At 36.0% G+C, this 12,393-nt stretch overlaps 1 protein-coding gene across 1 annotated transcript in view; it reads left to right on the forward strand.

Moving 5' to 3' along the window:
• ap4b1 (adaptor related protein complex 4 subunit beta 1) overlaps window positions 1-12,393 on the forward strand; it is a 32,168-nt gene that overhangs the window by 9,627 nt on the left and 10,148 nt on the right. The window contains exons 5-9 of the mRNA XM_051879642.1: window positions 61-208; window positions 1,416-1,912; window positions 3,162-3,245; window positions 3,517-3,620; window positions 6,703-6,910. Of these exons, the coding sequence (XP_051735602.1) occupies window positions 61-208; window positions 1,416-1,912; window positions 3,162-3,245; window positions 3,517-3,620; window positions 6,703-6,910 (1,041 nt within the window). The remainder of the gene's footprint in view (window positions 1-60; window positions 209-1,415; window positions 1,913-3,161; window positions 3,246-3,516; window positions 3,621-6,702; window positions 6,911-12,393) is intronic.

The raw sequence follows: 12,393 nt of genomic DNA on the forward strand, positions 1-12,393 counted from the left end.
TCTGAATTAAGTCTCTTTGGATATAAGTGTCTGCTAAATGAACACATTTGTGTCTTTTAGATGGCAGTATAGTGAACGAGCTGTATGCTCTTCTGAGGGACCCGGACCCTGTGGTTGTGGTGAACTGTCTTCGTGCCTTGGAGGAAATTCTTAAAGATGAGGGTGGTGTGGTTATTAACAAACCCATTGCTCATCACCTTCTCAACAGGTGTACCAAATTTGCCATTACGTTAAATGGATAGTTCATCCGAAGAATGTAATTTTGTCATGAAAACTCAGACTCATTTTGTTTCACGTCAAAATTCTAGTTGAAAACACGTCAAGTTCTTAGAAAGGTTCATGTTAGTTTTGTATGATTTTTGAAAAATGATACCATTCAAGAAAAGTTTCAGTTTAATGTTTAAAAATGTCTCTAAAATTGACCATTAGGTAAAATGTAATAACATTTTCCTTACACCTTAAGTACATGTACAAACCCTAATCAGTGTTTTCAAAGGGTAAAAAGTATTTTTTTACAAGTATCATGAATTGCTAATTCATAAATATTATTACAATTTGCACAGTTATTTTAGTAATATTTATGTACTATTATAGTATTTATATTTTCAGTTTACATTTTAATTTTAGTTTGTTTTTATTAGTTTTATACATTTTATTAGTTTTATTTTATGTTTTTTTTTTTGTTGTTTTTTTTTTTTTAATTAAAATTTCAGTTTTAGTTTTTAGTAATTTTAGCACTTCACCTCAAACTTAGTTCAGTTTTAGTTTAAGCTTTTCATGTTACTAAGATAAATAATGCTGTTCTTTTGAACTTTGTATTCATCAAAAGAATCCTGATATGGTTTCCACAGCAATTAAATATGAAGTTTTTTTTCTTGTAATATATAGATTTTATTTTATTCCATTTTTTTAAAAGTATTTTACAACAATACAATATGAGAAGAAAAAAAGGGGGAAAAAGTGGGAAAAATACATGCTTCCAATTACTTAATGTAATCTGCAATTTACAGGTTCAAAAATACAGAAATTAATACCTGAAATATGAATTCATGCCTTAAATGAATTCTACTATATAACAAGTGTATCTAAATTCTACATATGTGGAAATTAATATATAAAGTACTTCAATTTATTAAAATAAAAAAGGTTATTGAAAATATTTAAAAGATACATACATTTATTTTATTTCAGCTTAATTTCAATTATTGACAGTGGTTTTTAATAGTTTTTGACATTTTACAACCTGAATTAAAGGGTCCTCTCTATGATACTACTTTCCATTTTGTTTTGTTTTTTTGTTTGTTTTTCTGCATTTGTGCAAGACAAAGGTTTTCAAAGGCTAACAGCATCATGAATCATGTCATTTAGCTGATTTTCTATTGACTGACTTTTTGTTTTTATGTTTTCTCCTTCAGGATAAAGGACCTGGACAGTTGGGCTCAGAGTGAAGTCCTCACCTTCCTGCTACGCTACCGCCCTCGTACCGATGATGAGTTGTTCGACATCCTTAGTCTACTAGACGCCTTCCTCCAAAGCGCTCACGCACATGTCGCAGTTGCTACACTCCGCCTCTTCCTTCATTTAGCCGCCGCCCACCCTGCTGTGCAGGCCGACGCCCTCCTGCGCACAAGTGCCCCCCTGCTGGCCACGTGCGGTGCTGCATCACGCGAACTTCGTTTTGCTGGGCTGTGTCACGTTCAGCAGGTCATGCGGAGTCAGCCAGGCCTTTTTGCCACACATTACAAGCGCTTCTTTTGTGGTTACTCTGAACCGAGTTACATTAAGTTTCGCAAGATGGAGATCCTGGTGGAGCTGGTGAACGATGAAAACGTGGCTTTGGTTTTGGAGGAGCTGAGAAGTTACTGCACTGATGTGTCTCCTGAGCTCGCACAGGCAGCCATTGCTGCTATAGGTAACACATCTCGCAAAATGCTTTCTGTCTCGCTCAGTCTTTTTAATTATAAAGTGTTTAAATTAGAGAAACGTCATTTCGTGACCAAATGTCAAATTGGCTGTTAAAGGCACTTTGCACAATTAGGGTACTTTTTTTTAATGATGAGGTTCTTACCTGAGAAAATGTTGTTCGCCCACTTCAGCAGGTCAAACTAAATTAGTTTTGAAGTCAAAAATAATGCATCCATCCATAAAAAAAAAAGTTATCCATACGACTCCAGGGGGTTAATAAAGGCCTTCTGAAGCGAAGCAATTAGTTTTTGTAAGAAAAATGTCCATATTTAAAACTATAAATTCAAATAACTAGTTTCCGGCGGATGACCGTACGAAGAATGCGCAAGTAGATTTGTGGCGGAAGAGCAACCTTTGACCCGAACGCACAGCGTAATGACGAACGCGGAGGCGCAGAGGAGAGAGCAAAACAATTTGGCGCAAATCGACTTGCGCATTCACCCATTCATAGAAATCAGATGCAGTTTATATGAAGAGTGTATTGTAGTATGTTATAAAACAGTATGGAGTAATAACATATTCAGTGTATATGATTCTATTTATTAAGATGCTGCTTTGGGACATTATTTGTCCTTATCCCTAAAGCCCTTCCCTACACCTACCCCTAACCCTACCTGATAAACACTATATTCCCACTATTAAATACCAATTAGGTACCTTATTTCCATTTTTAGAATATTTTTATTTAAAATAAATGCCTCTCCGAGCTGATGAGCGATGGGAAGAGGGAGAAGAATAAGTTCGGAAAAAGGGTTAATCGCCACCCACTTTACTCTCCACACCACTGATCCTGTTATCAAACAATGGTGGGCGGAGTTAATGTAAATTGCTTCTGCCAACTGAGTGGGTTATTTGCACTCTCTTCCCAAATGGCTTTGCAATTTTTTTTTTTTTTTTTTTTTAACAATACCAGACAATGAACTAAGGAAAACTCAGGGCTTATATCCATGTAGAGTAATCAGGGAGAACAGACACAGGTGTGGTGAACTAATTAACAACCTAGGAGACTAACTACGGAACTAAGGAAAACAGGAACAAAGAAACTAAACAGAAACAGAGCATACATGTGATGCATTTCTCTTGTCCTGTAATATAAATCATTGTTGAATTATTTATCATTGCTACTTTTTGCTTAAATTACTATTACTGTTACTTCTAAATGTATTATATTAAGTAAAAATGTTGCTCTTTTCAAGGTCGTATTGCACGAACGTACAGTGAGAAGTGTCTGGATATCCTGACCGGACTGCTCGCATTGAAACAAGATCACATCACGTCAGGTATGAGAGAAAGCTGAGTTACAACTGTTTATAGGGTTTTATATCTTGTAGTTAATGGGTAAAGGAGATGGTTTACTTATGTTTTTTTCTTTCTTTTTTTTCCTTGTGTGATTAACACTGTTTGCTTTCCACAAACATTTTAGCAGGTGCTTTCTCCAGCCTGGATAAAATATTTGTTTGCTAACAGAAATTATCAGTTCACAGAATCAACCCATTCTCCTATTGTACCTCTTATCTTTTGCTTTCTGCTTCCCTGTGTATCTCTGTTTAGCCGTGATTCAGACGTTCAGGGATTTGGTGTGGTTCTGTCCTCAGAGTACTGCCGCTGTTTGTCAGACTGTTGAGGCCTGTGTTGACAATCCTCAAGATAGTGAGGTGAGATCATTCACCTGCTTTCTATTTTGACCAGATACAAAAAGCTGGGCACTTTTTGCTGCTTTTCCTTCACAGTCAACTCATACATAGGCAAGGCAAGTTTATTTATATAGCACATTTCATACACAATGGTAATTCAAAGTGCTTTACATGAAAAGGAAACAAATACATAAGAATAAAAATGAATGAAAAGGAAAAATGGAATGCATAGGAAATAAAAGTAACAGTAAAGCGTAGAATACCCCTATCTGAAGAGTTAGACAGTTTCACTCAGAATATTTATTCTATGTATTTTTTTTAATTTGTCTCTTCCCCATATTTGTTGTCTTTCTCTGTGGTTTTCTGTTGGACATCTCCAACACCTAAAATCTTTTTTCACCTAAAAAGAGCTCTAGGACTGACCCTCCAGTCCACACTCTGTTAAAGGATTAGTTCACTTTCAAATGAAAATTAGCCTAAGCTTTACTCACCCTCAAGCCATCCTAGGTGTATATGACTTTATTCTTTCTGATGAACATAATCGGAGAAATATTAATAAATATCCTAACAAATCAGATCCTTATAATGGCAGTGAACGGGACCAATATACACCTAGGATGGCTTGAGGGTGAGTAAAGCTTGGGCTAATTTTCATTTGAAAGTGAACTAACCCTTTAATTTGGTCCTCGACCACGGGTTCACAAACCCACAAAGGCCTTTAGATTAGACTGACCAAAGATGACATTGATCTGATTAAAGCTCTAGGAGGAGTTCGTTAAAAGTACAATGTCTGGAAATGTCAAACCACTCTCACCACACGGTTTCAATTTTGTTTTTATTAAAGAAATCTCTTAACCACACTGGGTTACCACAGAGCTGTGGTCAACCACTATGGTTTATCCATAACAAATAAATATAAAAATATATATCTTTGTAAAGAAATACATACATTGGCAATTTATATTTGTCTGCTAATATCATTTCAAGTATTGCAGCTTAAGTCTTGCAGTCAAAAAGCTTTTAAGGTCATGAGAAACAAACTTTTCAAACTGATGAGATTTAAGAGACCCTAAAAAATGATGCTGTGGGATTAGTTGTTTCATACACTACTATTCAAAAGTTTGGGTCAGTATTTTTTTCCTTTCTATTCATCAGAGAATCCTGAGAATCACAGTATCACAGTTTCTTCAAAAATATGAAGCAGCACAACTTTTTTTAACATTAATAAAAAGAAATGTTTCTTGAGCAGCAAATCATCATATTAGAATGATTTCTGAAGGATCAAGGATATACTAAAGACTGGAGTAATAAGCTGAAAATTCAGCTTTGCATCACAGGAATAAATTACAATACATTACAAATATACCATATATTACAATAGAAAACAGTTATTTTACATTGCAATAATATTACTGTTGTTACTGTTTTTTTGGGGGGTTTTTTGAGCAGAAGAAACTTCTTTCAAAAACGTGTATAAATCCCAAACTTTTGAACAGTAATGTATTGTTGTACATATGATTAACATAACCACAGTTTTGCTTCTTAAACGTGATTTATATGTTATGCTAACTTGGTAGCACTATGTTCATATTCTCTCTCCCTTGATAATAAATTGTCTTTTGTCCCTCATATAAAGATTTTGAAACAGATAGTATAAAGAGATTTTAAATGTTTTAGTTCAAACTAAGTTGGGAGATAAAAGCTCAGTTTTGCTTAACCTTTACAGAATGCTGATCCTATCACAACTAGACTATGGAAACAGTTTATGACCCATAAAATCACATATCCGGCTTTTAGACTCAGTACACCATCAAGGCTATGTCTGGCACTAGGGGCCTTCAGAACATCACCAAAGTCTGTATGTAGAGGTTAATGAACTTCTCTGGAGAACAGATGCCTCAAATTAGTTTTACAGAACACAACAAAGTCAAAGGTGCAATAGGTGATTCGCTGCAGAAACATTTTTTGTTATACTGGTTAAAAGTCTCCTCCTATCCTGATAGCAATTACTATGGTAAATGGTCTAAATGTTTCTTTATAAATATATATCATCTGTGGAAGGTGTAGGACCCTAAAATGTTCATCCATTTTTATGTTCAGTCCAAATGAAATAATACAATGTCCTACCTACCGCAAACAAACAGCAGCCACCTTTTACAGTACCGAATCAAAACAACAAGCTAATGTTGCGTTCACACCATAACTACCGTAATCTGTCTCGGAATTATGTATTTCCATGTCAACAGTATCAACACCGAAATGAATCTGCAGCAGTCAGGTACAAGCTCTCTAAGTTGTTTACATTGATTATTATTGTAATGTTAGGTGCTTTGAGACAGTTTAACGCCGTCTCTTGTGACGCTTTGCAGAGAGCAGCTGTGTGTGTGCGCGTTCATGTGTTTTGGAGGAGGCGTGGCTTTGGACGGCGATATGCAGGGAGGGTGGGAACGTTTGCTTTCAATGTTAGCAGGCTAACGTTAGCATTTCCCAGATCACCAACTGCACCTTTAAAGACCAACAAACACAATGCAGCCTATCATGCAGTCTTCTGAATATTCATTTTAAACTCAGCATGAAACAGAAGTTGTGATAGTCTTCCCTATTGTGACGTATATCTGAGGGAAACAGCTTCTTGAACAAGAACAAATGTAGAGTGGGACTAGATTTTGTCCATGGGGAATTGATTGGATGGTTGTGGTTTGATATAGAGGGATGTCGAGGGAACCAGTGTGATCCTAACTTCTGAGTTGGTCTATAAATTTACATTATCCCTGTCCCTCTGTTGGTCAATCTCATGTGAGTGACAGGTTTCGCGCACTTGCGCCAGTAAACACGTCATCAGAGAAGAGAGGAGATTTCGCTGCAAGAGGAAGGGAAATTTATATATATTTTTAATTCATGTGCCCTCATAATCTTTAATGATGTGCGAAGATAAATAATTTATAATACATATACTGCAATATTCCATAAAAATAAGATTTCATGGTGACTTTTAACAGCTGATCTAAACATCCTTAAATGTAATTTTTTTAATAGAGTTTTAATTTCAAATATATGTCTGACCTATCAGAGAAGATCAAATCCTTTTATTCGTTTATCACAGGGAAAGCAGGCTCTGTTATGGCTTCTGGGAGAACATGGTGAGCAGATCAGTAGCGCCCCCTATGTTATGGAGGGCTACATAGATGGGCTAAAGACAGAGCTGTCCTCGGCGGTGAAGATGGAGCTGCTGAGCGCCTCAGTGAAGATGTTCCTGTGCCGTCCTGCTGAGACGCAAGACATGCTGGGCCGTCTTTTACATTACTGTATTGGTGTGTAAAGCAGGTTTGCAGATAATGTTGTCAAATAGATGCACCATTGGACCAAACTAGTTGTGTTCCTCCAACAGAACACAAAAAACATTTGACTGTACAAATAATTATAATCTCTCTCTCTCTCTCTCTATATATATATATATATATATATATATATATATATATATATATATACACATACATATATATAGAGAGAGAGAGACACACAGTATATACAGTGTATATATATATTGTGCGCGTATATATATATATATATATATATATATATATAATATGCATTTGCATTTGCATTGTTTATCCATTTGATCTTTCATTCAAAAAATTCACAAAATTCTAACCTTTTATTGAAGTAAAACAATTGAAAGTGGGGGGGAAACTCACAAAGTCACATTATGAAATAAATGTTTTTCTCCGATACATGTTGGCCACAATTATTGGCACCCCTAGAAATTCATATGAGTAAAATATCTCTGAAGTATATTCCCATTCATATTTACATTTTTTTTGTACACCAGGGTGACTAGGAGCATGAAATTGTCCAGCCATGACTTCCTGTTCCACAGGAGTACAAATATGTGTAAACACAAAGGCCAAATTCTCTTAATCATCCATCATAAGAAGTAAAACCAAAGAATATAGTTCTGATGTGCAACAAAATATTGTTGAGATTCACAAAATAGAAAATGGCTATAAGAAAAAAGCTAACGCATTGAAAATCCCCATTTCCACCATCAGGGGAATAATTAAGAAGTTCAACTAAAGATGTTACCAAGAGGAAATGTGTCTATATCATCCTAATGCACAGTAAGGTGGCCAAAGACTCTCCAAGGATCACAGCTGGAGAATTGCAGAAAATAGTTGAGTCTCTGGGTCAGAAAGCCTAACAAAAAAATTCCAAACAGCACCTACATCACCAAAAGTTGTTTGGGAGGGTTTCAAGAAAAATCCTCCTCGCTCATCCAAAAACAAACTCCAGCATATTCAGTTTTCAGACACGACTGGAACTTCAAAAGGGACCTGGTTCTATGGTCAGATGAAACAAAAAAAAAGAGCTTTTTGGCAGCAAACCCACCAGATGCGTTTGATGCACACATGGATAAAAAGTACCCCATGCCCACTGCAAAATATGCCGCTGGTTCTTTAATGCTGTGGGCCTATTTGTTTTGCTGGAGGTCCTGGACATCTTGTTCGGATACATCATGGATTCTATCAAATATTAGCAGATAAAAAAATCAAAACCTGACTGCTTCTGCTAGAAATCTTATAATGAGCTGTGGTTGGATCTTCCATCAGGACAATGATCCAAAACAAACATCAAAACCAACACAAAAATGTGTCACTGAGCACAAATGAAGCTTCTGCCATGGCCATCCCAGTCCCCTGACCTGAACCCTACAGAAAATGAGTGGAGTGAACTGAAGAGAAGAAGCACCAACATGGAGCTGGGAATCTGAAGGATCTGGAGAGATTCTGTATGAAGGAACGGTCTGTGATCTCTTGTCAGGTGTTCTCCAAACCCATCAGGCATTATAGAAAAAGACTCAGAGCTGTTATCTTGGCAAAAGGAGGTTGCAGTAATTGGGTGCCAATAATTGTGGCCAGCGTGAACTAGAGAAAAACTTTTATTTCATAATGAGCTTTTCCCCCCATTTTCAATTGTTTTACTTAAATGAAATGTTAGAATTTTGTGAATTTTTTGAATGAAAGATCAAAAGGATAAACAAAGCAGGTTTATTTTCACAGCTGCCTTTGCTCATATTTACTAAGGGTGCCAATATTTGTGGAGGGCACTGTATACAGTGTATATATATATATATATATATATATATATATATATATATATATATATATATATATATACTGTGTGTATATATTGTGTGTATATATTGTATGTGAAAAATCGAACCGTACAGTTCTGCACACTGGGTTCGGTACGCACTTGCACCGCGGTTCATCTCTATCTGACTGACGACGCATACGCATCTATAATATGGTTTGTAGAAAATAAATAAAACAGACAAACAGTGTTAGGCTAATGTATGTTTCTGTCGATGGATACGCATGGCTTCCCCTAAACTTTGTTTAATGCGAGTGCCGTACGCTTTATATGACCAGTCATTTACGCCGTCATTACCCGAGTGTTGATAGCGCGCGAGCGCAGGTGAGACCTGAACAGCGCACGTTGCTATCTGCGTTTAAACTCATTTAAGCCTTGCCAATTTAAACATTCGAGTGCAAGCAGCGAAAGAGAAGTTACGCGCGCGCTGTGAGAAGATTTGTGCACTCATCCGAAGCGCGCACGCGGAAGCGCGTGTACAGCGCTCAAATATTGAGGTCTCTTTCAAGTCTTGTGTTTTAACGGACAAATTCACACAAAATTATGTTAACATGCCCGTCTTGGCGAGTATCCTAACAAGCATAGTCGGTTATGTCTTAAGTGAACTTATACACGCGAGAAAGAACGCATGTGTTCAGTATCAGTGTTCTGATCCGAGTATTGTGTCTTAAAGAGACAGCAGCCCTTGCATTCCTGCTGTCTGAATGTGTTTTAATGTTTATGAAACAACAAAAGACAAGGAAATCACTCATTGCTCATGACTGAATAGTAACTTAATAATTAATAATGATTGATCTTTATTTAATTTATACAGTGAAGATTACATGCAAAGTTGTTTTACATTTTATTAGCTACTTTATTCAATTTCTGTACCTTAAAACTGGATACATGTAAAACCTGAAAAGCTTTATTTATTTGTATCTTTGCTTTACTGAATTTATTTGTGCTGTTTGATTATCTGTTCTTATTTTCTTTATTTTTATTTGACATACCGAACCGTACCGAAACCGTGAGCCTAAAACCGTGATACAAACCGAACCGTGAGTAATCTGAACCGTTGCACCCCTAATATAAATATATATATATATATATATATATATATATATATTATACACACATACAATATATACAGTATGAGTGTGTGTGTGTGTGTGTGTATATATATATATATACTGTATATATATTGTATGTATGTGTATGTATATATATATATATATACAGGGGTTAAATTGGGATTTGTTATGTGGGGGGGGCTCTGTGGTTTCAGGCTTTTGAAGAGTGGACATGTGTATGCAAATCCTACAAAATCTTATCAATTGACAAACTGTAAAATATAAGTCGACAGAGCCCTCTGCTATGAACACTAAAATGCAGATCAAAATCATGCTAGATGCTGGCAGTGTACAAAGCTACATCTGATGACAAAATATTTCTGTAGGCCTAAAGAAGAGCATGTATACATATATACATATATACAAAATACAGGGTTCGACATTAAGCCTTGTCATGTGCTTGTAATTGTATCATTACAATAATAATAATAAATAAAGCAATAATAAATGCACAAAATTTATCGACATAGACCTCATGTTTAATATGACAGTTTCGTCCTTACATGTGTTGTTAGTCCCGAGAGCATTTACATTAGTCAATAAATACGTGCAACTTTTATTAGATTGGCCTGGTAGGTGAGGGGTAGGATTTTTGTTCAGCATGTCAGAGGTTCTGGGTTCTAATCCGCCCTCGTGTAATTTATTTTATTTTTTTCTCATTAAAACCAAAGATGTTCATCAGTGATTGTATATCAAGAGCAGGGACACTTTTATGTGTATTTTGTTTTGTGATTTCACTGGAAAGAATAGAGTCTCCGGCCGCAACACATTAGTGATAGATTGAAGCGCTGGTCAGTGTGAAGACTGCAAAGTGTGCACGAGCGCCAAGAGCACACTGTTGCGCCACTGATAACAGCGGCAATGACCGTCAAGAGCACACTGTTGAGCCACTGATAACAGCGGCAACGAGCACTCAACATGATTTCAAAAACAACACATCCCAGTGACAGATTGCCTATTATTTAACACAAACGAATGAATTGCTAATCATCTAGAGATGTTTCTTTTGTATTAGTATACATCCGTGTCGCGAGATGTTTCAAAAAGTGGTGGGGACAATATTGACCCTGGCAAAAAGTAGTGGGGATATGTCCCACCCGCAAATTACGCCTATGCTGTCAGCACATTATTATACATTATATATTATTATCAATCGCCACTTACACTACATTTAATAAAATCATGCTTGCTTTTGGTGATTCCCTAGCTATTTTTGTTATTGATGTTTTAAGCAGGACAAGTAAAACTCTCTTTCTCTTGCCCCTTCTAAAAATTAAGCGTTAATGTCCAGCCCCGGTAAGCCTATGTGCCGGGGCTGTATACAGTGCCACTTGAAAGTTTGTGAACCCCTTGCAGAATCTGTGAAAATGTGAAAAATTTTAACAAAATAAAAGAGATAATACAAAATGCATGTTATTTTTTTATTTAGTACTGTCCTGAGTAAGATATTTTACATAAAAGATGTTTACATATAATTCACAAGACAAAAAATAGCTGAATTTATTCAAATTACCCCGTTCAAAAGTTTGTGAACCACTGATTCTTAATACTGTGTGTGGTTACCTGGATGATCCACGACTGTTTTTTTTTTTTGTTGTGTGATGGTTGTTCATGAGTCCCTTGTTTGCTCTGAGCAGTTAAACTGAGTTCTGTTCTTCAGAAAAATCCTCCTGGTCCTGCAGATTCTTCAGATTTCCAGCATCTTTTGCATATTTGAACCCTTTCCAGCAGTGACTGTATGATTTTGAGATCCATTTTTTCACACTGAGGACAATTACGGGACTCAAACACAAATATTAAAAAAAGGTTCAAATATTCACTGATGCTCCAGAAGGAAGCACGATGCATTAAGAGTCAGGGGTGAAAACTTTTGAACAGGATGAAGATGTCCAAATTTTTCTTATTTTGTTTAAATATCAATTTTCTTCATTTAGTACTGCCCTTTGGAAGCAACAGAAGATACCTACATGTTTCCCGGAGACAAATTAAGTACAATTTACCTTGATCTTCAAATTCAAAAAGTTTTCACCCCCCGGCTCTTAATGCATCGTGTTTCCTTCTGGAGCATCAGTGAATGTTTGAACCTTTTTTAATAGTTGTGTTTGAGTCCCACAATTGTCCTCAGTGTGAAAAGATGGATCTCAAAATCATACAGTCGCTGCTGGAAAGGGTTCAAATATGCAAAAAATGCTTGAAATCTGAAGAATCTGCAGGACCTGGTGGATTTTTCTGAAGAACGCTGGGCAATTTAACTGGTCAGAACAAACAAGGGCCTTATGAACAACCATCACAAAACAAAAAAAAAACAGTCGTAGATCATCCAGGTAACCACACACAGTAATAGAAATCAGTGGTTCACAAACTTTTGAATGGGGTCATTTGAATAAATTCAGCTATTTTTTTGTTTTGTGAATTATATGTAAACATCTTTTATGTAAAATATCTTAATCAGGACAGTACTAAATAAAAAATAACATGCATTTTGTATCATCTCTTTTATTTTGTTAAAATGTTCACATTTTCACAGATTC

This window comes from Ctenopharyngodon idella, chromosome 22 (genome assembly GCF_019924925.1).
Source record: "Ctenopharyngodon idella isolate HZGC_01 chromosome 22, HZGC01, whole genome shotgun sequence".
NCBI classification, from domain to species: domain Eukaryota; kingdom Metazoa; phylum Chordata; class Actinopteri; order Cypriniformes; family Xenocyprididae; genus Ctenopharyngodon; species Ctenopharyngodon idella.